Source organism: Furipterus horrens, unplaced genomic scaffold, assembly GCF_987537825.1.
Source record: "Furipterus horrens unplaced genomic scaffold, mFurHor1.1.pri manual_scaffold_3, whole genome shotgun sequence".
NCBI lineage: Eukaryota > Metazoa > Chordata > Mammalia > Chiroptera > Furipteridae > Furipterus > Furipterus horrens.
In genome coordinates, this window is record NW_028327173.1 from 159,862,816 (window position 1) to 159,885,284 (window position 22,469).

General features: G+C 36.4%; 1 protein-coding gene across 4 annotated transcripts in view; it reads right to left on the reverse strand.

Moving 5' to 3' along the window:
• The window catches only part of NEDD4 (NEDD4 E3 ubiquitin protein ligase), an 84,485-nt gene that overhangs the window by 32,586 nt on the left and 29,430 nt on the right, over window positions 1-22,469 (reverse strand). For all 4 annotated transcript variants that reach the window (XR_016509798.1, XM_090270646.1, XM_090270645.1 and 1 more), the window contains exons 2-8: window positions 17,521-17,571; window positions 16,126-16,187; window positions 13,776-13,878; window positions 8,563-8,729; window positions 6,264-6,381; window positions 6,009-6,176; window positions 3,251-3,316 (exon numbers count right to left, since the gene is read on the reverse strand). Coding sequence is in view for 3 of the 4 variants with exons in the window: in XM_090270645.1 (XP_090126771.1) it covers window positions 3,251-3,316; window positions 6,009-6,176; window positions 6,264-6,381; window positions 8,563-8,729; window positions 13,776-13,878; window positions 16,126-16,187; window positions 17,521-17,571 (735 nt within the window). In the remaining variant the exon portion in view is untranslated. The remainder of the gene's footprint in view (window positions 1-3,250; window positions 3,317-6,008; window positions 6,177-6,263; window positions 6,382-8,562; window positions 8,730-13,775; window positions 13,879-16,125; window positions 16,188-17,520; window positions 17,572-22,469) is intronic.

Below are 22,469 nucleotides of genomic sequence, written 5' to 3' on the forward strand. Positions count from 1 at the left end.
GAACAAATAAGAAACCTTTCAGAGGCTCAATTCAGGGCTATTGTTATTAGGTGGCTTACAGAATTAACAAAAGATTTGGAACAAGACCGGGAAGGATTGAAAGCCACTCATACTGAAACAAACAAAAACACATACAAGACAAGTGGTGAGGAAATAAAATCCAGAGATCAAATCAACAAACCGGAACATAGGGAAGGAACAAACAGTCAACCAGTGCGGAAAGAGGAAACAGAAAGTAAGGAAAGTGAGGAGAGGATCAGAAATCTCTGGGACAGCTGTAAGAGATCTAACATACGGATTATATGATTGCCAGAGGGAGAAGAAGAAGAACCAGAAATTGAAAAATTAAGTGAAAATATAATAAAGCAGAACTTCCCGAATTTGGGATGGAAGTAGACTTACAGGTCCAGGAAGCACAGAGAGTTCCAGAAAAACTGGACCCAGGGTGAACGACTCCAAGACACATTATAATCAAATTGTCAAAAATTAAAGATAAAGAGAGAATCTTAAAAGCAGCAAGAGAGAAGAAAAGAATCATGTAGAAAGGGGTCCCAATTAGACTATCAGCTGACTTCTTAAGGGAGACCCTGCAGGCAAGAAGGGACTGGCAAGAAATATTCAAAGTAATGAAAATCCAAAACCTACAGCCATGAATACTCTATCCAGCGAAGCTGTCATTCAGAATAGAAGGGCAGAGAAAGTGCTTCGAGGACAAACTAAAACTGAAGGAGTTCATTAGATCCAAACCACTGTTATATGAGATGTTAAAAGGACTGGTTTAGAAAAAGGAAGATCAAAACTATGAACATTAAAATGAAAACTGCATCATAAGAACCAACAACAGAAGCTAGGGAATCGAAAAAAAGGCAAACTAAATAGGCAATGAGAGTGGAAAAAGAACTATAGGTATGGGAAATATATGGGAGGGAGGTCAGCAGGGAGGGGGAAGGGGGAAAGGGAGGGAGATGGTACAGGAATTAAGAAGCATAGTAGGAGGGAATGGAATAGACAGGAAGAGGTTGAGAAGAACTATATGCACAACCAATGGGCATGGACTAAAAGGGGGGGACAACTGGAGGGAGGGGGGCCACTGGGTGGAGGGGAGCAGAGGGAAGGGAAATTGGGACAACTGTAACAGTATAATCAGTAAAACTTATTTTAAAAAATATACTCAGTTATTTGTACATAAAAATGGGTAGATTTTATGGTATGTAAATCATACCTCAAGAAATCTATTAAAAATGAAATACCCTAATCAAGGTATGAAGACCAAAAAAAAAAAGGCAGAAAAATAGCTTTTCCAGTACATAAAACAGAAATTATCTCTAGACTCAGCTGCTCATCTGGTACACTTAAAATTGTTTCTTGGATGAATGCCTGTCACTCAATCAGACATTCAACATTTTCACTGTCTGGAGGACATAAAGGACAGTGGGAAAAACACCACGGATCTCTGCGTAAGCAGGCTCCAGTCTAGTGCAGGAGGCCAGACCAGTGGCAACAAGTGAGAGCAGGGCTGGTGAGGGCAGTCTTTCGGTGGCCTCTGCCTCTTGTTGACGGTCAGCTCTGATGGGGCTGAGGAAGGAGGCGGGCGCTGCCCTCCCTCCTCAGCACAGCACCTGTGTCCTTCTTGGTGCAGGGCCGCCTTTTTAGACAAATGAGTCACTCTCAGGTTGAGGAATTCTGAGCCTCTGCATTCCTCAGCTGGAACTTCCATAGAAGTGAAAACAATCCCATTTTTCAAAATTAATAATATAGACTGCCATTCAAAATCACACATGGTTGGTGGGAAAAGAAAGTGAGGCGACCACTCCAAGTGGCGAAATGGAATGCACACAGACCTGGACGAGGGAAAGAATTAGGACATGGGAACAGCCCGTTTGGAAGAATGAGCAGACAGGAATGATGGCAGCAGGAGGCGTCTGTGGATGAATACAGAGAACGGTAGGCCAAAGGGGCTGGCAGCCTCGGAGTTTTCACTTGGTTTTTAAAAAACAAGTGGGGCCCAGGCCCCGGCCAGGTGGCTCAGTTGGTTGGAGCATCATCCCAATCCCCAAAAGGTTGTGGGTTCCATTCCTGGTGGGGCACATACCTAGGCCTCATGTTCAGTCCCTGATGGGGGTGCCTATGAGAGGCACCAATCGATGTTTCTCTCTCACATCAATGTTTCTCTCCCTCTCTCTTTCCTTCCCTTCCCACCCTATATAAAATCAATAAGCATTTCTTCAAGTGAGGATAATAAATAAATTAATTAAATAAAAAGCAAGTGGGGCCCAGTAAGGGACAGACAAACTCAAAGTAATGAGGGTTGAGTCAGGAAGTGGATGGAGGCAGGAAACCAAAAGAGAGTCTACAGTCCAGGCATGAAGTTGTTAAGGTTGTACTCTGCCGTAAAAAAGAAGAAAGTTTTACATTTTGTGACAGTACGGATGGACCGGGAGAACATTATGCTAAGTGAAAGAAGCCCGTCAAAGACAGACAAATTCCATATGATTTCACTCATATGTAGAATTTAATGAACAAACTGAACTAACAAGCAAACAGAGTCAGACTCATAGATTGAGAGCAGGATGACAGCTAAGAGGGGGAGTGAGGGGGTGAAGGGATTGAGCAAAAAAGGAGAAGGACTCATGGACATGAACAATAGTGTGGTGACTGCTGGGAGGAGAGAGGTATATAATGGAAAAAAAATACAATAAAAAATAACTATGCAAAAAAAAAGAAAGATTGAAGTCTTGGCTAACTGGTGGATGTGAGAACAAAAAGGAAGGCGGGGCGGTGCGGTACTAATAAACTCCAGCCTGGCCATTGACCTGCTGGCACCAATGCACACATGACTAGTGGCTTAACCCTGACGTAACACTTCATGTGTGGGGCAGAATGGTTGCTATATGCCGCTGTAGATAGAGCCAAGGCTGCTGGAGACCATAATCCTGAATTGCATACTCCCTGCATCAGACCACCTCCAGCCAGGACAGCCCTTCATCTGAGAAGCCCAGATATCACCCAGTCACCAGTACTCAGAGATGGGCTTTCTTACCAGGGGGGACACAGTTCAACTGGTTTTGTTTTCAAAGGGACTACCTACCCAATTTCCCCTCCCCTGCACCTCATACCCCAGAGCCTAGATCATGTGCTGGATCACGACTCTGCTAGGCAGTGAAAGGTCATCCTCAGTATTTAAAAAAGAAAAAAAAGTTGCTGAGTTTTATATTTCTATTGATGATCGAGGGGAGAGGATAAAACTCACCACAGGAAGTGTAGGCTGTTCCTCAAAAGTATAGGCTTGTAAGCTGCCTCTTCTGCTGGAATGATTCTTATAAAGAAAGAATGATAATAATGTTAGGTCTTAGATCCCTCTTTGAGTGGCAGATAACATAGTGGGAGCAGGAGAAAGAACGCTGGCGAGGAAGCTAGGAAGCAACCACGGAGATTAAGGGAAATCACTCAGTGCTCTCAACACCAGCACATGCCGATGCCTCCCAACTTCCAGATCACACTTCTGTCCCCATTCTGGACTCCCTCTTGAATAATTTCTCTTGAACGTTTAATAGCTAATCCCTCATTGTGCCCCAAACTGGATTCGGTTTTTCCCTGTTCACACCCACTCCAACCTTGTCTGGCAGCTGCCCAAGTCAGATGTCAGCCAGACACTGAACTTCTCCTTCTCTGTCCCTGACAGCCAGGTCAGCCACCAGATCCCATTCATTCTATTTCTTTACTGCCTCTCAAATGCATTCCCTCTCCACTTTAGTTTGTTTGTTGTTTTACAATTTTAAGTTTTCATCATTTGCAACCTTATTACTGCAGCGACATCCTAATAGATTTCCTGGCTCCAGGTCTGATTTCCTTGAATCTCCTCTCATACTGCATGTTGCAGTGAGAGAATGTTCTGTAGTGTGGGCCAGTCACATTGTTCTCAGAGCCCTTCAATGACCTCACACCATCACAAGGATGAAATCTACAGTCCAGAACACAATGCGTAGTGAGCTTCCTGACCTGGCTCTTCCTGATGCCTCCGGCACGTCCCCCCTCATGACCCACCTTCTGGACATTCCAAATCACTTGTTTCCCGGAAATCCTGTACACTCTCTTCCCTCGTGTGTTTATACAAATGTTGTTGTCACTATCTAAAATATCTTAGTTTTGTTATTTAATGACATCAAAATTTATAACACACATATCAATTAACTCAGAATAGCCACTAGCCACTGTAGTATTGTTTATAATAACAAAGAACTGAAAGGTTGAAGGTTCAATTCCTGGTCAGAATATGCCCAGGTTGTGAGTTCAGTCCCCAGTCAGAGCACATACAAGAGGCAACCAACCCCTGTTTCTCTCTCACATCAATGCTTCTCTCCTTCTCTCTCTTTCTCCCTTCCCCTTGCTCTAAAATCAACAAGCATGTACTCGAGTGAGGATTCAAAAAAAGTACAGGTAATTTTAAAAAATCAATATAGCTTATTACTTAAGTCTATGACTGATCTTTCCCACTCTTTTGACATAAAATAAAAAGAAATGATACTATTCAGCAATAAAATAAATTATTGATCCATGCTAAAATTAAAAAAAAAAAAGAAATGAATGGAAGACAGAATAGACAGGTGGAAAAAGAGGAAGGAAAGGGAACAGGCAGACAGATCTGCGCTTGGATATTCATATAAGTATTTGCAGACAATTGTCTACATTGAAGCTTCTTTAAGAATGTGCTGAAACAGAAACATGCAAACTTCTGTTAAGGCCAAGAAGGTAAATACATTTTGTCTCTATTACAACTACTCAACTCTGTTGATGTAATGTGAAAGCAGCCATAGACAATACAGCTATATTCCAATAATACTTTAGCATATTGTGCCCTGAATATTGTCGGCCCTCAATAAATATTTACTAATTGAATGAAAAGCAGGGGAATTCCAACTAGAAATGACCATAGCATCCTCAGAGAATAATCTTTGTCTTTCACTGAAAGATCTCCCTTGATGATTTAGAGAGCTAGCCATAAAGATCGCATTATGGTGTGTATGTTGGGATATTTGCTTCTGGGCCCAACAGACAGTGACTTTTATAGGGGTTACTGGAATGAGAATGTCATCTAACTCCTTGTTGAGTCAAAGTGCATCAGCTCTTATTCACATATGTGTGTTGGTAACTTCTGTGGTATTGTTAAGGAGGAGAAAGCAGTCTCCAACATCCAGGATCTGGCCTGGCACTCATCAATAGGATAAAGACAAAATCAAGACCACTCTGTAATAATGCTTGAACAGAGAAAAAACGTGAACATTCTCCAAGTCAAAAATACCCAATATCTCTCAAATGTGAATTACTGCTGCTTCTTTACTAATTGTAGCTTTAGCCTTGCTATTGATAAGATTTGAGATACCTCATTCTAGAAATACCACCACTTCCTGGTATCATCCAGGCACAAGCCAAATCCTGCTTTCTTACACCCTCCAAAAATTGCCTAACATGAGCCCAAATCCATTAAGTCTTTATAATATACTCTTACTGAGACACTCATGTTGTATGGTCTCCCTTGCTGAAATAAATAATAAGCCCAACTTGTTCAATTACAGGTGTGTTCATGGTGGTCTTTGGCTGAAGGGCATCAACATAATGGACATTTGGACTACAAGGACCATTTAGATTACTCAAGACTCTACTCCATACCATTAGTGGGAATATTTCAAAAATGATCATGCTGTAAAGTCCCAAAGTCCTTAATGCATAACATGCCACTTAAGACAACTTTTTCTCATGACAAGAAAAAATAACTGTAAATATTTGAAGTGATGGATGTTAACTAAACTTATTGTGGGGATCATTTTGCAATATACACATATATCTAATCGTTATGCTATACATGTTAAACAAACATAATGTTATATGTCAGTTATATCTCAATCAATCTGGGAAAAGACAAACTTTTAAGTACAAGTTCGATACTTAGTGGACTAAGATATATATAATATAAAATCCTGAAGCTACAACAAAATCTAAGAGCATCTTACTGAGCTGGATACTGGCTGGCCAGTGGCTGAATTTCCACGAATAGCAAGTAAGGCATTCATTTCTTCTGCAAGCTGAGTCTGAACATCCAAGTTATTTGATGGTGGAGGTGATGAGAAGGCCAGATTGCTATACATGGTGCCTTCATCTTCTCTTATAATTTCCCAGTTCTAAAATGAACAGAATAAGCTTAAGCCGCACATACTTTAACCTACTGATACAGCATGTGTCTATCTACGAAAAAAAATTATTTTTACCTCGGAAGACTCTTGGTTGTCCACACTTTCTGTTTCCTCAGATATCTGCCGCCTGGTGGTAAATGCACGTTGTGCTTGCAGCTGAATGTTACCATCTTCGGCATCTGTCAAGTTGTCCCTGTGTGAGAAATAAAAGAGCTATCACCCATGTCTGGAGAAAGTTAAAACGATAGTCACATATTCTGTGATCATTTAAAAAATACATATGTTAGAGCAGAATTTCTTGTTCTTCATTGAAGATGATTTCAACATGCATAGATTAAGTTGTGGGCACATTGGTACCTTGTAGAGTTAAAATTTTTGTGCTAGTGTGTATGTAATATGTCTGACCTTGATATTTTAGTTCATCACTGTGCCTGGTTTAGAGGTTGACATGCATGGGCACCCCCCCAAAATTTTTTGAATGAATTATCTGAATTTCACTAATAATTTTATTATATTATTTTGCCATGTTATTACAAGAGTAAAATCTAAAGTAGCTCTAGAAAGTTCATGAAAGAGAAGTTTAAAGAGTTGTATATACATTTTCATGAGTCAGATAGCAAGATTTTCTAAATTGATCTTAAGCCAGGGGTAGAGTTCCCCATGCATGAATGTAGAGGGAATAATGATAGTGTAAGGACACTGCAATTAAAAAGTCAATACAGTACAATTAAATGGTAATGATCCTGGTCTGAAAAAGGATACCAATAAAGGCATGTCTGGGTTTGGAAAAGGTAGGGGGTACCATACTGAGGGGTTGGTCTTTCTATTATACCTTTCCTAAATTACCCCAGTCATTGATTAGTTATATTATTCTAGCTATTTGCATTTATTATATCCAGACCATCAGATCAAGAATTTTTTACAAATATTTAAAATAAAGTTATTGTTAATTTATTTAATGCACTATAAGCCCAGTGTAGTGATAATATTGACAGATTTTTTTTTTTCCTCTAAATACTTAATTTGGGCTAGCTGAAAATGACATCAACTATAGAGAAAGAAATGTGATTCTGCTCAAGTCAGGTCTGCCATAGTACTGGGTATGCAATACAACAATTTTGCAGAGTTTTACAGTGTGTTCAGTTTTGCAATTTGTATGTCATTCTACAGAGATCAATGTCTCTGTGCCATGGATCACTGATTTGCTTTGGGGGGATTTGAGAACAGAAAATACCTATGAAAGTGCTTGGGCTACTGGACACAGAATACCAAAGCCTAAAATTAGAAGATTAATGGACAAATAGAATAAAAATTTAAGTCTGTGGAAGACTAAAGAAAAACTTCGAAAGTTATAAGAAAGGAGAAGTGGAAGGATATTTGATAATAAATATGAATAAGGGGAGAATTTATTTACACACAATCTGATGATAAAAGGAAAATGTCACTGGGAGACATAAATTAGAATGAAGGTCATTCTTGAAGGTCACTCTGTCCCTGATCTGTGAATGGTGGAAATTACGTATACATTGACCAGATTGGCAAATGGGTGTTTAACAAAAGATCCTTGATACTAAATCCATTATATTTTACAGATATTTTATATTTTAAAAATAGTGTACAGTAGTCCCTCTCTATATCGCAGTTCACTTATCGCAGCCTCACTGAATCACGGGATTTAAAAAATATTATATTTAATTATTTATCGCGGATTTTTCGCTTTATCGTGGGATTTTGCAGTACTGTATACGTATGTTGTTAAAGTTACATAGGTTTAAGAGTGTAGAATATGTTTAAGAACATAGTGTTTATAAAAGTGTGGAAAAGGTTAATAAAGGAGTGGGAAAGGTTAATGAGGGACTGGGAACAGTTTATAAGTGTGTGGGAAGGGTTTATAAAGCCTTAAAATATATATAGATACTAAAATAAATGTAAGGTTCCTACTTTGCGGATTTTCATATATTGCGGGGGGGGGGGTGTCTAGAATGTAATACCTGCAATAAGTGAAGGAATACTGTACTGTAGTTTAAATTTTATTATAATTTTAGTAATAAACTGCAAAAAATCTTTAAGATTTTCTAAATAATTCTAAAGAAAAAAATGTACCCTTTGTGGCTACATAATATTAAAGACATACAAAATTAACAATTTATTAAAATAAAGAAGCCGCTAGAAGGGTGGTGTTTGTGACTCAAATAATTTTGAATATTATCTAATTATTTTAAAAAACAAACAGCTCTGGGCCATAAAAATCCTGGTGCACTTACAGTTTATGGATTCCTATACTATTACAAATCCATTTGAGACAAGACTTCAAAAAGAAAATTAGTGGTCAAAATGTATTCTGATTACAAATGTGAAAGCCATCAGCACATACTGAAGGGTTGGTCTTTTCCACTGCGTTCTTCTAGATTCATGGTTTACATAGTAGGTCCTTCCAAGAACATCCTGTCTCTCTTCCCATCCTGGAGGTAGAGGAGAAGGTTCTTGCTGCTGCTGCAAATGGCAAGCAGCATCTGGTTGGTCCAAAACAACCCAGCCAGGCTGAAAACAGAATGTTAACAATTAAGTTTTTGCTGAATTTCTTAACCTTATAAATTAGGCTAGAGGAAATTTTTAAAGTAATGTAACATATCTAGTTCCAGAAATTACACAAAGACAGAATAAGCACCATGTCAACTTTTAAGATCATAATATGAATTTTTATAATAATATTTTTTTGTAAAATGGTAACATTTAAATTTTGCTTGAAACTTTGAAAATTTTCTGAAAAAGTTTTAAAACATACCTAACAGGGAAAAAACGTACAGAACAAACAAACAAACAACAATGGAAAGCACTGAGAACTTGAGAAGCATAATTTAAACTAGGGTAACTTTAGGCTGTTCTCTAAATTATAGTACATGAATGAAGGGCGGGGATCACTGTATTGGGCCCTGCCTTCCCACAGAGAAAGTACCTTGTATAGGATGGCAACCAATAACTCTCCAAGACCTGAACAAAATACTATTAAATGAAGGTGAAATATGTGGAGGCATGATAGAGAAGTGCAAATGATTTAGAAATAACTGCTATAATGAACTCTCTAGTAGTTGAAAAGTTCATAATGACTCTCTGGTCTGACTTTTCCCTTTCTCTTCTGGACCAAGGGAAAGCATGTTGGTCAAGTCAGAGAGCAGTCAAAGGAAGTTTTGCTTTAAATGCCTGGAAGGCACTGGAAATTTCCTGAGACTATCGAGGCGGTAAATATTATAAAGCCTTAAGCCAGGTAGTTAGAATAAGGAATTCATGGAAAAGGGTGGCAAGAGTTAATGACATTCTTTGACACCAGAAACCTCAAAACAGAAAAGGCAGTAGGTAAAAGGTTCACTAAATACTAGGATGGTTAGGAAAGCATAAATAAAGTAGGGAAGAAAACTTAAAAATTCCTGAATAAGTGAAAAGACTTAATATGATCTTGGCTAGGAAGACTCAATCTCACACGGGCATCAATTCTACCCAGGTTAATTTATAAAGTTGCCAAGATTCCGATTAAATGATATTATGGATTTTTTTTTTTTTTAAAAAGGAGACACAACAATTCTCAAGTTCAAATGGGAACACAAACATACAAGAAAAATCAGTACAGTTCTATTAAAGAAAAGCAACATGTGGAGATTAAACCTGCCAGATAAAATATACTGCAAACCAAAAGAATTATAGCTGTGTGGCACTGGAGCATGCTCAACAGGATGGATTAGAAAGCCCAGGAAGAGACTCAAAATTGTAGGAATTTAGTATATGATGAAGACCTTTTCAAATTTGTGGATCAATAGGCCTATTACCTAGAAAATAGGGGAAAAAATCATTTAGATTGCTATCTACTGCCTTATACCAGGATGTTACAGATGGAGCATATTTAAATGCTAGAAAGTCAAATCAAACCAAAATGTATTAGAACATACCTGGGAGAGTTTTAAAAATATTGTCTAAGAGTGGGAAAGCCATTGAGTATAATACCAAATCCAGAGCACAAACGAGAAGATTGATAAATTTGATTACAAACCCCCCAAATCTGCACACGGAAAAAAACTACTAAATCAAAGTTTAAAAAATTTCAGACTGGCCAACGTTTGGCACTATGATAACAGACAAAAAGAATTTCCTTAATATACAGAGTATTTTTTCCTAGGCACCGGGGACCCCACACTTAAGGACTGTAGTGTGTCCACCAATTGGTAGCTTAGAAGATGGAAGAGAATTCTTCTATACTGAAAACTGGATCTGAAAATAAGGGGTCAGGAAGAAGAAGAGCTGCGAAGGAAAGGAGCATTTTCTGGCAGCAAGGGCTCCTACAAGGTTAATCTCTTACTGCCAGTTTTGGTGGGACTGTTACAGCCTGAGGCAGGACGGAAGGTGGAAAGTAGAGGTAGAGGAAGGCAGTTTTTCTGGGAAAAGGGAGGTGGATGGGAAGTAATATGGACTCCCTTTTTTCCTTACGCTTTGTTATGTTTCCCTTTTTACCTCTTCTATGGGAACTGGCATGTCTTTAATTTTTAATTCCCGAACTCCATTCTGTTCCTTCCCTCTATTCTCTTACTTTTTCTCTCCATCTGTGTTTACCTTCCTTTTCTCTCTCCCTTTTCCTTTCCTTTAAATAGTCATAATATTGGATCTATATACCTAAAATTTAGTCTTGTATAAATTTAAATCAAATTTTATTTCTCCAGTTTTAATTTCAAAAGCATGTGAGCTGAATTTTTACATTTTACTCTCAAAAAAGACTATGAAGTATTTTTTTGTTGAACAGTCATTGATTATTTTTCTGCAGATTAATGACATTTATCAATAAAAGGGTTGTCACTGCTGCTTTAAAGGACTGTAAAAATATTCACATCTGGGAATATGGTACCAATCTTAAAGATTTGTCTCTTAAAGTTCTGCTTATTGTACTTCTGTTATCCAATTAAATCCAAAAAGAGTGAGAAACTAATTTAATTAAGAACCTTTTTTAAAAGCCTGTTTGAAGTTTGAAAAACTACAGTTGTACATTTTAACATTGTTTAGAAAGATCGAGTTCTCATTTTTATATATAATGCCTTCCTATTACACTGGTATCAGCTAATATTCTTCATAGAATAATTTTCTAAGGATCCATGAATGTTACTTAATTACTAATCTCAAAGCTAAGACGCAATTGCCCACAATTTAATGGAGTCAAAGAAGGTCAGAAAGAAAGCGTTCAGAGCTACAACAAACATGAATGTTAATTCTGTAAAATACACCTAAATCACATGTTTCCCTCAAACATTACATGATTATCTATAGCTATACTTTATCTTACTAAGGAATACCAACTGCTTTAGAGTGAGCCTCTTGTGAAGATTACAGTTGTTTTCTTTAAATAGTACAATTGTGTATATTCAGTCAGAAATTAGACGTCAAAGGCAAGACTTCTCTGGTCATTAGCTACACAGAATATAAATAAGCACAGATTCATGTGTTTGAATTCCTAGGGCCTTTCATAAATAAACTCCTACAGGCTTACATCCACTGAAATTATAAGGTGCATTCTGAGGGAATTCAAACATTGAGACGTGAGACCATGAAATGGAGCGAAGCAGTTCTGCCCACAGAAACTGAACTGTGAATAAGGTACCTGTGATACGTGCGCGTGGGCAAAAACTTGGAGCAGATTACTAAATAATAAAATGCTGTTAGCTTTTTAAAGGTTACTAAACAAGGAATTTTCTTTCTTTACAGCAGACACCCTTCATTTCAAACAGAATTTTATTATGTAAAATACCCTGTGCACCAAGATGTCAGAAACTCGATCTAATAAATATCTTAAAATTTTTAAGTGATTGTATAACTCAGAGAAAAACTGAAAAGATACAAAGGTAAATTAAATAAGTGAATACAGACAAAAGCAAGGTTACCAAGTTCTTTGGCCACCAAACTAAGGGCTAATTATATTCTATGAGTCAAAGAAAAGTTCTTTCCAGTATTTTAGATTTCCCCACAAAACAAAATCTCATTTGAGTATGTAAAAAATTCCCAGAAAGTTCTGTTACAAAAGCACTGTTTATTTTCAAGATTTCTTTCTCTTCTGAAGGTATCTGGGTTTGCCAGGTAGAGCCCAGCCTTTGGGGATGTTGCTCAGCTTTATAGTTCTGGAGACCTAATAAGACCCTCAGGCAAAGAGGCCTGGTGACAGTCCACTGTGTTTTCAGTAAATGTTACCAAGTGAGATGCTATCTTTGATGATAATGTTCCTGCAATGGAAACCTCAAGGGGCAGGTGTTTTTGTCTTGTCTTTTTTTTTAAATTTAATCTTTATTGTAAAAAAATCCAATTGATATTTTGTTCGTTTTTTAAAAGATTTATTTATTTACTTTTAGAGAGGGAAGAGGGGAGGGAGAGAAACATGAATATGCAAGAGATACATCGATTGGTTGCCTCTTGCATGCCCCCAGCTGGGGACCTGGCCCTCAATCCAGGCAACCTTTTTGTTCACAGGCCTGAGCTCAATCCACAGAGCCACACCAGCCAGGAGACTTCTTTTCAGCTCATTAATTTTTTTGCTAAAGAAACCCTGGGGGTCATCTGGCACAATCCAGTCACTCTGCAGATGAAGAACCTGAGGTTCAGAGAAGTTCTGCGACTCAGAGTCATTGGGCTGACTGATAGCAGACCTTGTGAACAGGATTCCAGTCTCCAAATCCAGTCCAATTCTATTCCATATACCTGGTCTCAGCCTCTTCTTTACTCTCTCCAGATATATATAGTTTCACCCAAATACTTGACTTGGACTTCCTCTTATCTTGTCATCCATGAAAATTGTTAAATTCTATTTGCCCCAAATAAATGTGGCTTTTTATTAGATCACTTGAACTCTCTCCTTCTCTCTCTCTCATTCCCTTCTTTCCTATGAGCTGCCTCTCCAACCATGGCAGGAAAAGTAACAGGAATTAAGATTTCATAACAAAGTTCCTAATTAGCAGAGACTCCTCAAAATTTTCATGTATTTCACTTACAAAGTGTTCTTACTTTAATGAAGAGGAACATGACATGGTTTAGAAAATGAAAAAACTAGAAACAGTTAATGACTTAATTATAATAAACGCTCTCATTTATAAACACTATATTCTCTAATCTTTAAGAATGGCATTAATAATGGCCATTCATTCTATAGAAATATCGTTAGAAGAAAGAGATGTTTAATAAATGCTTGGGTAAAATAAATAAATATCCAGATAAATAATTTTGCTTTTTAAAAAATGTATTGATTTTACAGAGAAATCGAGAAAGAGGGGTGGAGGGAAGAGAGAGAGAGAGAGAGAGAGAGAGAGAGAGAGAGAGAGAGAAACATCGATTTGTGGTTCCACTTGTTTATGTATTCATCGGTTGACTCATGTATATGCCCTGACCAGGGATCAAACCTGTAACTTTGGTATATCAGAATGATACTCTAACCAACTGAGATACCTGGCCAGGGCCTTATTGCCCATACCGACTTCATTGTATAAAGTTATTTTTTCTTCACAGTATACTAAAATAAGAAATTAGGTATTTCATGTTTAGTTTAACCAAATATTTATAAAAACTCACCTCTAATTCCTCAGCCTGTTCTGCGTTATCTTCTTCTGAGCCACTGGTTTTAGGTAAATAAGTCATTTTTAATCTCAGATAACCTTTAACTCTTGATTTGTGACTGTAGAAAAGAAAATAATTATTCACAAAACTTTAACACCAGGAAGGAAAGCATTCATTTACTAAGAGCTTATTGAACACCCACTATCTAGAAACATACATAAATAAATGTTACGAGATAAATAAGATGCTCAGGAACTTTAAAAAGAAGTTGGAATTTGAGCTGGGACCCGACGATGGGGGAGGGTTTTGATCTGTGGCAGTAAAGGGAAAGGCATGTGAGTGAAGAGCAACAAGGAAATAGATGGGAACTCGAGTGCAATGGAGGAGATGGCAGGAATTGATTTGGCTGGATTACAGGGCACATAAGAGAAGTGGAGATGGTCTCGATGATGAAGTCCAGGTGAAACAAGGGAAGTTGAGATTTTGTTTTGCATACTCTGTGAAGCCAGAGAATTGGGGCATAGGGAAAGACATCCTCAGAGATGTGCTTTCGAGATACTAATCTAGCCACATCGTATGAGATGACAGAAGAGTGAAGAGCAAAGCCTGATAACCATCCTGAACCTGCAATCTTTCTTTGACAGCTGTTTGAATCTACCCTACACTAATCTACCTCATCTATTCTCATATTTTATCACCGCTCAATAACGACTTGCCTAAGCTAAAGGTTGCTACCCACTGTATTACTATTTTAAAATTTTAAACCTGTCTTTAAGCTTCTAAATTAAGACTGATAGCCCCATTAATTGTAACATATCCTATTTACTTAAGAAATCTTTGCTTGTCCCACCTTTCAACATAAATCTTTGGGTGATTTTTATGTAACCAGCCTTTGTCTTTCTAGACAAGAGTCCTAATCCTTTTATTCTGTCTTCAAGAAATACACCTCCCCTATGCCTTCTTTAATCCTTTTAGTTCTCCTGTGTACAGTTCTCATAGATTTGGAAAGCATACCTGTCCTGATTGGTCAATAAAATCCCAGATGCTTATTTCCAAGGCCACTAATGGTGGCCCATCATCATATTTAAGGGGTTTTGAACACTCTGACATGTTGCTTAAAAGACAGACACAGAAATCTTGCTTTGATAATGTTTTATAGAAGAGTTCTCTACAATGATATGTTTCATGTCTTTCCATGTAGATAATAAGTCTTTGGGTTTGGACTTAATGGGGTGAAAAAAAAAATCTAGGAATGTAGTACATTTTCTATCTGAATAAAGTTCTTTCTGCACTAGCAGTAATATCTACTGCAGACAGAAGATGTAAATTGTTATAGTTTTTAAAGATAAGGATACTAAAAAGCATTTGATAAATTGAAAAGCAGGCTACCAGGGCAATCAAATAAGAGAAGAAATATTTATTTAGTTATTCTCGGTATGCAGACATCACAACCAGTCTAAAATTAAAGGAAGAAAGAGATTTATATTACACGGCTTCTATAGAAATTAAACATGTGACTTCTCTTAGAGAAGGTTAATATTAATAGTCAGTACTGTCCCTTTTGTTTTAATATTTATATTACAAAGAGTAATTTTTAAGATAATTTTTAAATAAAAAAATTTGCTAAGTTTCCATAATATGATTTTCAAATACATTTTCTAATTTTAAAACAAGGCAAATACTGTTTTCACAGATGTTCTTCCTCTGATTTACTCTGACCTTTTTGACAGTAAGTCCACACACATGTCTTGACTAGATTTTACTTGACTATGTGGTACAAAAGATCAAAAGGAGTTTTATTTATAGCTTAAACTTCAGAATTTTGACAAAAATCAAGAAATTTAGTTTAGGAAAATGAAATTATGGGCTTTAAATCCCAGTCTTTACTCATGTTATTTTCTCTAAATATTTGAGTTTTCCAAAATACCTTTTTTAAAAAATTAAAGTATGCAAAATGTAGTTAGATTTTTCTAAAATTGGTTTTGTGCATGTTGAATTAGATATTAGTTTTAGATGAACTAATGTTTGTGATATTTGTAAAACATAGTATGGCAAGATTACATATATTTTGCAATATAAAATCAATATAAAATGACAAACTTTAGCCTTTTAGTCTGATAAGTATTAGGGGGACAAACCTTTCCTAAAGGGGTATGACCACTTTTCTGTATTTTCAGAATTTTTTTGTACTATGAATATATTACTTTGTAATCAGATATAACAGTAAAGCTTTTAAAAATAATATAATACTTAGAAGTAGTTTATCTACAAAGCTTTAAATTTTTAATTTTCAAAGCAGCTACTATAAGGTATAATGAAGAAAATTTTTAAAAACTAAATATGTTATTATTTTATATTTACTGACCTTCTTGGGTGAAGAACAAAATCCTTAAATGTGTATGGTCTGTCCATTCTTGGATTTTCTGTCTAGAATAAAAGAGTGGGTTTTCAAGATATATCTATAACACCAAAACAGGAACTTTCCAATAATATTCATGAACTACAATTTAAGGCATAACTGGAGTTCGAAATGAGAAAAAAAGTAGCTTTCGATAAATGGTTACAATCGATAGTGCATTCACTTTGCTGCACCATAGGAATTTCAACCGGCATCACAACTCAGTCCAAAACTAGCTGAGCAGGTGTGTTGCGGAGCCAAAAACAGGGCAGGAAGTGAAAAGCTGTAGAGTGGTTAGAGGAGTATGCTGTGTCAGAAAGCGGGATGGTTAGAGCATGGAGACAAGGCTAGGAGAATGAAAAAGCAAACAGCATGGAAGGTGAGACTGTAGAGCCAATGAACATCTCAAAAGACTGATATAGTATTACTTCTCTTTCTTCTCAAGTTCAGTAGCCTTTTGTTTTTATTATCCTTTTCTTCCCTGTTACATTTTGCATTGTTAACCACCCATTCAGTCACAAAACTCTTGAATTCTTGTGACATTATTTGACTTGGTTCTTTTTCTGTCTCTCCTTGTCAGTCTTTGCTCTTTCCTCTGACAGACCCACCCTGTCCAAGATCTGATGTTTGGCCTTCAGTGCTTTCATCTCTCTTCTCTGGACAGCCAGTCATTCTCAGAGATGCTGCTGGCCCCTTGTCAGTGATAACTCTCAGTCCTTCCAGTCCCCTTTCCCTACACAATTAATTTTCTTATCTCTGTCAGCTGCTCACTCTAAGTCTTCATTTTTCCTGTTTTCTACTGAAATTCAATATGGCAAAAATAAATGTATTATATTTCAAAACAAAAGGGCTTTTCCTTCTAACTTTTCTACTTGAGCTATCACCCTTATCTCCCAAATTCAACCTGTATTATCTGTACTTTTTACTTATTTTTTAAATCCTTCTCAGAAACTTGGTCCAAAATAATTTTGTTCTAAAATGTTTCCTGAATCTGTGTGTCTTCCTCCAATGCTATATGCTTGGTCCAGATTCAGTTTCATGCCTATATTGTTATAATCTTCCTTAGTTTCCTTCTGTGAGCCTAGGCTCTCCCCATTCTAGTTATTTAGCAGAACATTTCCAAACAGATCTTCTTCAAGCAATGTTCTCAAAATGTCAACAAACTTCAATGGCTCCATTTCTTATTGGAGTTCACATAAGGGGAACTTGATGATCAATTTAAAACAGAAAATTGAGATTTGTATTCAGAAAATAATATATTCAAGAAATAATAGCAGTATATATTTTAGAAATCAAGTATTAATATTAATTTCTTAAAGTAAAAATAATAAACATAAAAAGTAAAGTCAAGAATGTACTAACCGGTAATGGGTAAAGGGGAACATCCACTTGACCTAGGAAATCATCTCTTGTCTATAAGAGAAAAAAGAAAAAAGAAGGTTAGTAATATGCTCAATCCTTTTAGAAAATTTTGATGAACTACTGCTATCATTTTTTTAAAAAGTAGAAGTTTTTGTTGTTGTTGTCCAATCCTATACAATACCAATAAAAAATAAAAAGAAATATGATATAATTTCTGGTAGTGGCACAATAGAGTATATTAGGTTGATCCTTTTGCAGATAATAATTATATACTCTAAAAATATGTAAATTACTATTTGAAAGCACCATAGGTTGACCAAAAGCAGGCAGAAACTGGAGGGAAGTCAATCTTGAAAGAAGGAACACACGGCTTTTCACCTGGTAGTATAAGGAAGTGATTAGAACTTAAGCAGAAATCTGAAATCTTACTTGCTTGAGGAGTTCGAAGACCTAATTTGAGGTTAACAACATAACTAGAAAGTGAGGGGGACAATCCCTGAAAGGAAGAAGCCATAAGAGTCCCTCCAAATCTATATATAAACTCCACCCAAACTCCTAGCTGATTTTTGAACTGCTGAGCTGCCCATGTGAAAGGTAATGGCTGAAAGGCTGAAAGCACTGAGCACAGATTTCAGCTGATGTTCACCTGACAACTTGTTAGAACAAAAATCAACACCTTTCAGGGAAGGATAACAAAATTCATCATCTCTATCATGTACCACACAGTGTCCTGTGTACAATAAAAAATGACTAAACATACAAAGAAATATGATCCACTATCAAAGGAAATGTAATTAATAGAAACCAACCACAAGATAAGCCAGAATCTAGGAACTACCAGACAGGGAAATCAAAACAACTATTATGCAGATATTTAAGGACTTAAAAGGAAAATAAGGTCACAATGAATGAATGGATGGGGACTCTCTTCAGTGACATGGAAACTCTAAAAATGAATCAAATGCATATTTTATAACTGAAAAATACATCCGAAGTAAAGTTAGTGGGTGGGCTTAATATATGATTGAAGATGACAGGAGAAAACTTATGTTAATGTAAATATATATCCATAGAGTTTAATATGAAAAATAAAGAGCATTTGCAAAAAAATATCAAGCAGTCAAGAGAGAGGGAGAATAGGGCAGAAAAATATTTGAACAAATACACATCCATGTTCCTTGCATGTTAACATCTTACGTAACCATAACATAATGATCAAAACCAGGAATACTATTACTTAACCTATAGGACTTACTCTAATTTTGCTAAGTACCCCACTAATTTTGATTCAGGGTCCAATTCAGGCTCATACATTGCATCTAATTGCCATGTCTCCTTAGTTCTTTTAATCTGGAAAGCACCTTGTCTTTCTTTGTCCTTCATAATCTTGACATTTTGGAAGAGTACTGGCTAATTAATTACAGAATGTCCATCAGTTTAGGTTTGTCTAATGTTTCTTCATGGTTGAATGTAGGTTATTCATCTGGGGGGCAAGAAAATATAGAAGTGGTGTTTGTGCTCTCCTTAGCACATAAAATCAGGAGGAAATAAACAGTGTTATCTTACATATTATGGACAGTTAAGGACTACTAAATATTTGAGGTAAGTCTGTAACTTAAAAAACAGAGACCTAATCCAAAAGGCAAACAGAAACAAGGGAGTCAGATGAATAAAAATCAAATCAGATTGTAAGAGAACTACTTCAGAAAAACTATATTAATAGTGTCAGAGACAAGAGATGAAATATCTGTAAATCAGATGAGGAGGCTATAAAAAAGGAGCAAAGAACAAGAAAAAGCTCTTAAAAAGTAAAAATATAACTTAATTAAAAGTTTAAGATAGAGTTGGAAACAATTTCTCAGAAAATAGAACTATAAACAAAACTTCTAAAATTTCTACGATGAGAAATTTCCAAAGTATTAGGCAAACTGCATGAAAAGAAGACCCACAGCCAGGTACATCATTGTGACATTTCAGAGCATCAGAGATAAAGCAATTCTAAATGTTTTGAGAGACACAAAACAAATCATACCCAAACACACCTCCAAAATTATGAAAGATCTTTCCTACATAGAATTCTATACCCAGACAACTATCTTTTTCAATGATAAAGACACAATAAAGACATTTTCAGGCATTGGTGTTCTTAGGAAAGTAATGGAGGATACACTTTCCCCAAATGAGGGAGTGCACAGTGGTAAGGGCAGATAAAGGGGATTCAAAACAGGGGATTCAGAACAGGAGAGAAGCAAAGAGGATACCCAGAATGATGGGGAAGGGAACTCTCAGAGTAACAGTAGTGTAAGACACACTGAACAAGAAAAGGAATGCATCTAGAAGAATAAGTATACTATCTACCTAATAGGGTTTTGTTACAATTAAATGAAATAATGTAAAGTGCTTTGCATAATACTCAGCATACAGCATACAGTAAGCATCAGTAAGTGTTAGCTGTTATATTTGAAATGATGGATTCTATAATGAACTCCCTGCTCCCTTTCCTCTGGACCAGTCTGTGGAAATTCCTAACAGGTGCGTACAATAAAAGGAGCATAGCTGGAGACTGAAGCCTAAGAAACTAGCTTAGTTTAGGGCCATGCTCCTATTCTAGAACAAGAGTTGATGATAATTTTTGAAATAGTAAAGTTAGCTTTTAATTACACCTTCAAAGCTGTGCTATGGTATTTTTTTTTATTCCTGTATTTATCACAAGTACACATTATACTCCACAAATTTGATCTTTAAGAAGTTTTACATAAGGAAATAAAATATAACAAAATATAGCAAAATCTCAACCTGGAACACTGAGGAATAAAATATTTTGGTTAGTTGAATTATCTAACTTAGGTTTAGGCTTAACCAGATCAAAAAAAAATTTTTTTTTATTCAGTCTTATTGAAAAGCCTTGTCCTTAGTATACTGAATATAATAAATACTTATCTGTTTCATGATTCTTAACCCTGCAGTGCTTCAAAAACATGGATGCGATAAATTATCACTTGAGTGACACAGGTATAGAACAAGGTTTCTCAAGTTGGGCACTATTGGCAATTTTAGCCAGACGGTTCTTTTGTTGTGAGGGCTGTACCATGCATTGAGGGATGTGTGACAACCTCCCTGGACTGCCCCAGCTAAATGCCAGTGCCACTCCTCCTCCAGTCGTGACAACCAAAAATGTCTCCTGGCCTTTGCTCCTGGGTGGCAAAACTGTCCCCAGTTGAGAACCACTGGTAAAGAAGGTATAAAACAAACTGTCTCAACCAGTGAACAAAAGATTCCATCCTTCTTAAAATAACAGCTTTACTGAGATATAATTAGCTTCCTATACAATTCAGCCACTTAAAGTGTACAATTTTAGAATAGTTTCAACACTTCAAAAAGAAAACCTATATGCGTTTCCTCCCCCTTCCCTCCGGCCTAGGCAACCACCAATCTACTTTCTAGTTCTATGGGTTTGCCTATTCTGGGCATTTTATATAAATGGAATCATATAATGTAAGTCCTTTATGCCTGACTTCTTTCACATACCATGTTTTCAGGGTTCATTCATGTTGTAGCAAGTATTAGTACTTCATTCCTTTTTTTTTTATTGCTGAATATTAATTGTATGGATATACCACACTCATTTATCCATTTATCAACTGATTGACACTGAGATCTCCATTTTTGGCTATTATAAATAATGCTGCTGTGAACATTCAAGTACAAGTTTTTGTGCTAACATGTTTCCATTTCTATAGGTTACATACTTAGAAGAGTAACTGCTGGGTCATATGCTAACTCTGTTTAACCTTTTGAGGAACTGCCAGACTTTCCAAAGTGGCTGTGCAATTTTACATTCCCAACAGCACTATAACACTGTTTCAATTTCTCCATATCCTTGCCAACATTAATTACTACCTGTCTTTTTGATAATAAGTCCTCCTAGTGGCTGTGAAGTGGTATTGCATTGTGGCTTTGTTTGCATTTCCATAATAGCTAGTGATACTGAACATCTTTTCATATGCTTGTTGTGCTCCTTATTTCTTAAAAACTCTTAACTTAATAAATCTTCCCTAGATATTCAGTCTTCATTATAGGGGAAGTTCCTGGTCACTGCAGGACAGAAAGAAAACATTTCATCCCATATATTGTTGCTCCAAACTCCCTGTTCATTGATTGACTGCATGCTGTGAACAAAAGCATGTAACAAAAATCTCATATAATGAAAATTTCCATCTCTCAAGTAACTCTGGTATATAAAAAGATATTTTTAAAATTTCTTGCAACACATCTTCCTTATGTCTTCCTTCTTTGAAACAAGTGATCTGAAATGAGTTTCTTAACTTCTACTTTAAATAAAACTATCTCTGCCATGGCTGGTGTGGTTCAGTGGGTTGAGCGCTGACCTGTAAACCAAAAGGTCGTTTGATTCCCAGTGAGAGCACATGCCTGGGTTGTGGGCCAGGTCCCCAGTTGGGGGTCTGTGAGAGGCAACCAATCTATTTCTCTCTCTCTCTTTCTCCCTCTCTTCCCCTCCCTCTTAAAAAATAAATGAAATCTTTTAAAAAAAGAAAAAAAGAAATGACCCCAAAGAACTATGGGGGCAATATATTTCTACTATTAGAAAAACAAACAAATTTTCCAAGCTAAAAAATCAATACACCTGATCTGAGGAGGTGGAGAATATGAAATTAGGAACTATCCTGGAAAGTCGGGGACATATAGTTGAAACATATGGTTGCTATAAATATGGACAATTAGAAGTTCTTTTTCCATTTACAAAAAAACAGTAATAGTTTTAAATCCATTCCTATGAAAGCAAGACAGTCTGTGAAGTTCATTAATGTTTCCCTAGCCAACCAATTGTTCCAAATTCTGAATATTAAGCATTTCTTTGCAAGAGTTATTTCCTATTTTCCAACTGCATGGAACTTACTTCATAAAGCACATTTGCATTTGGTAACATA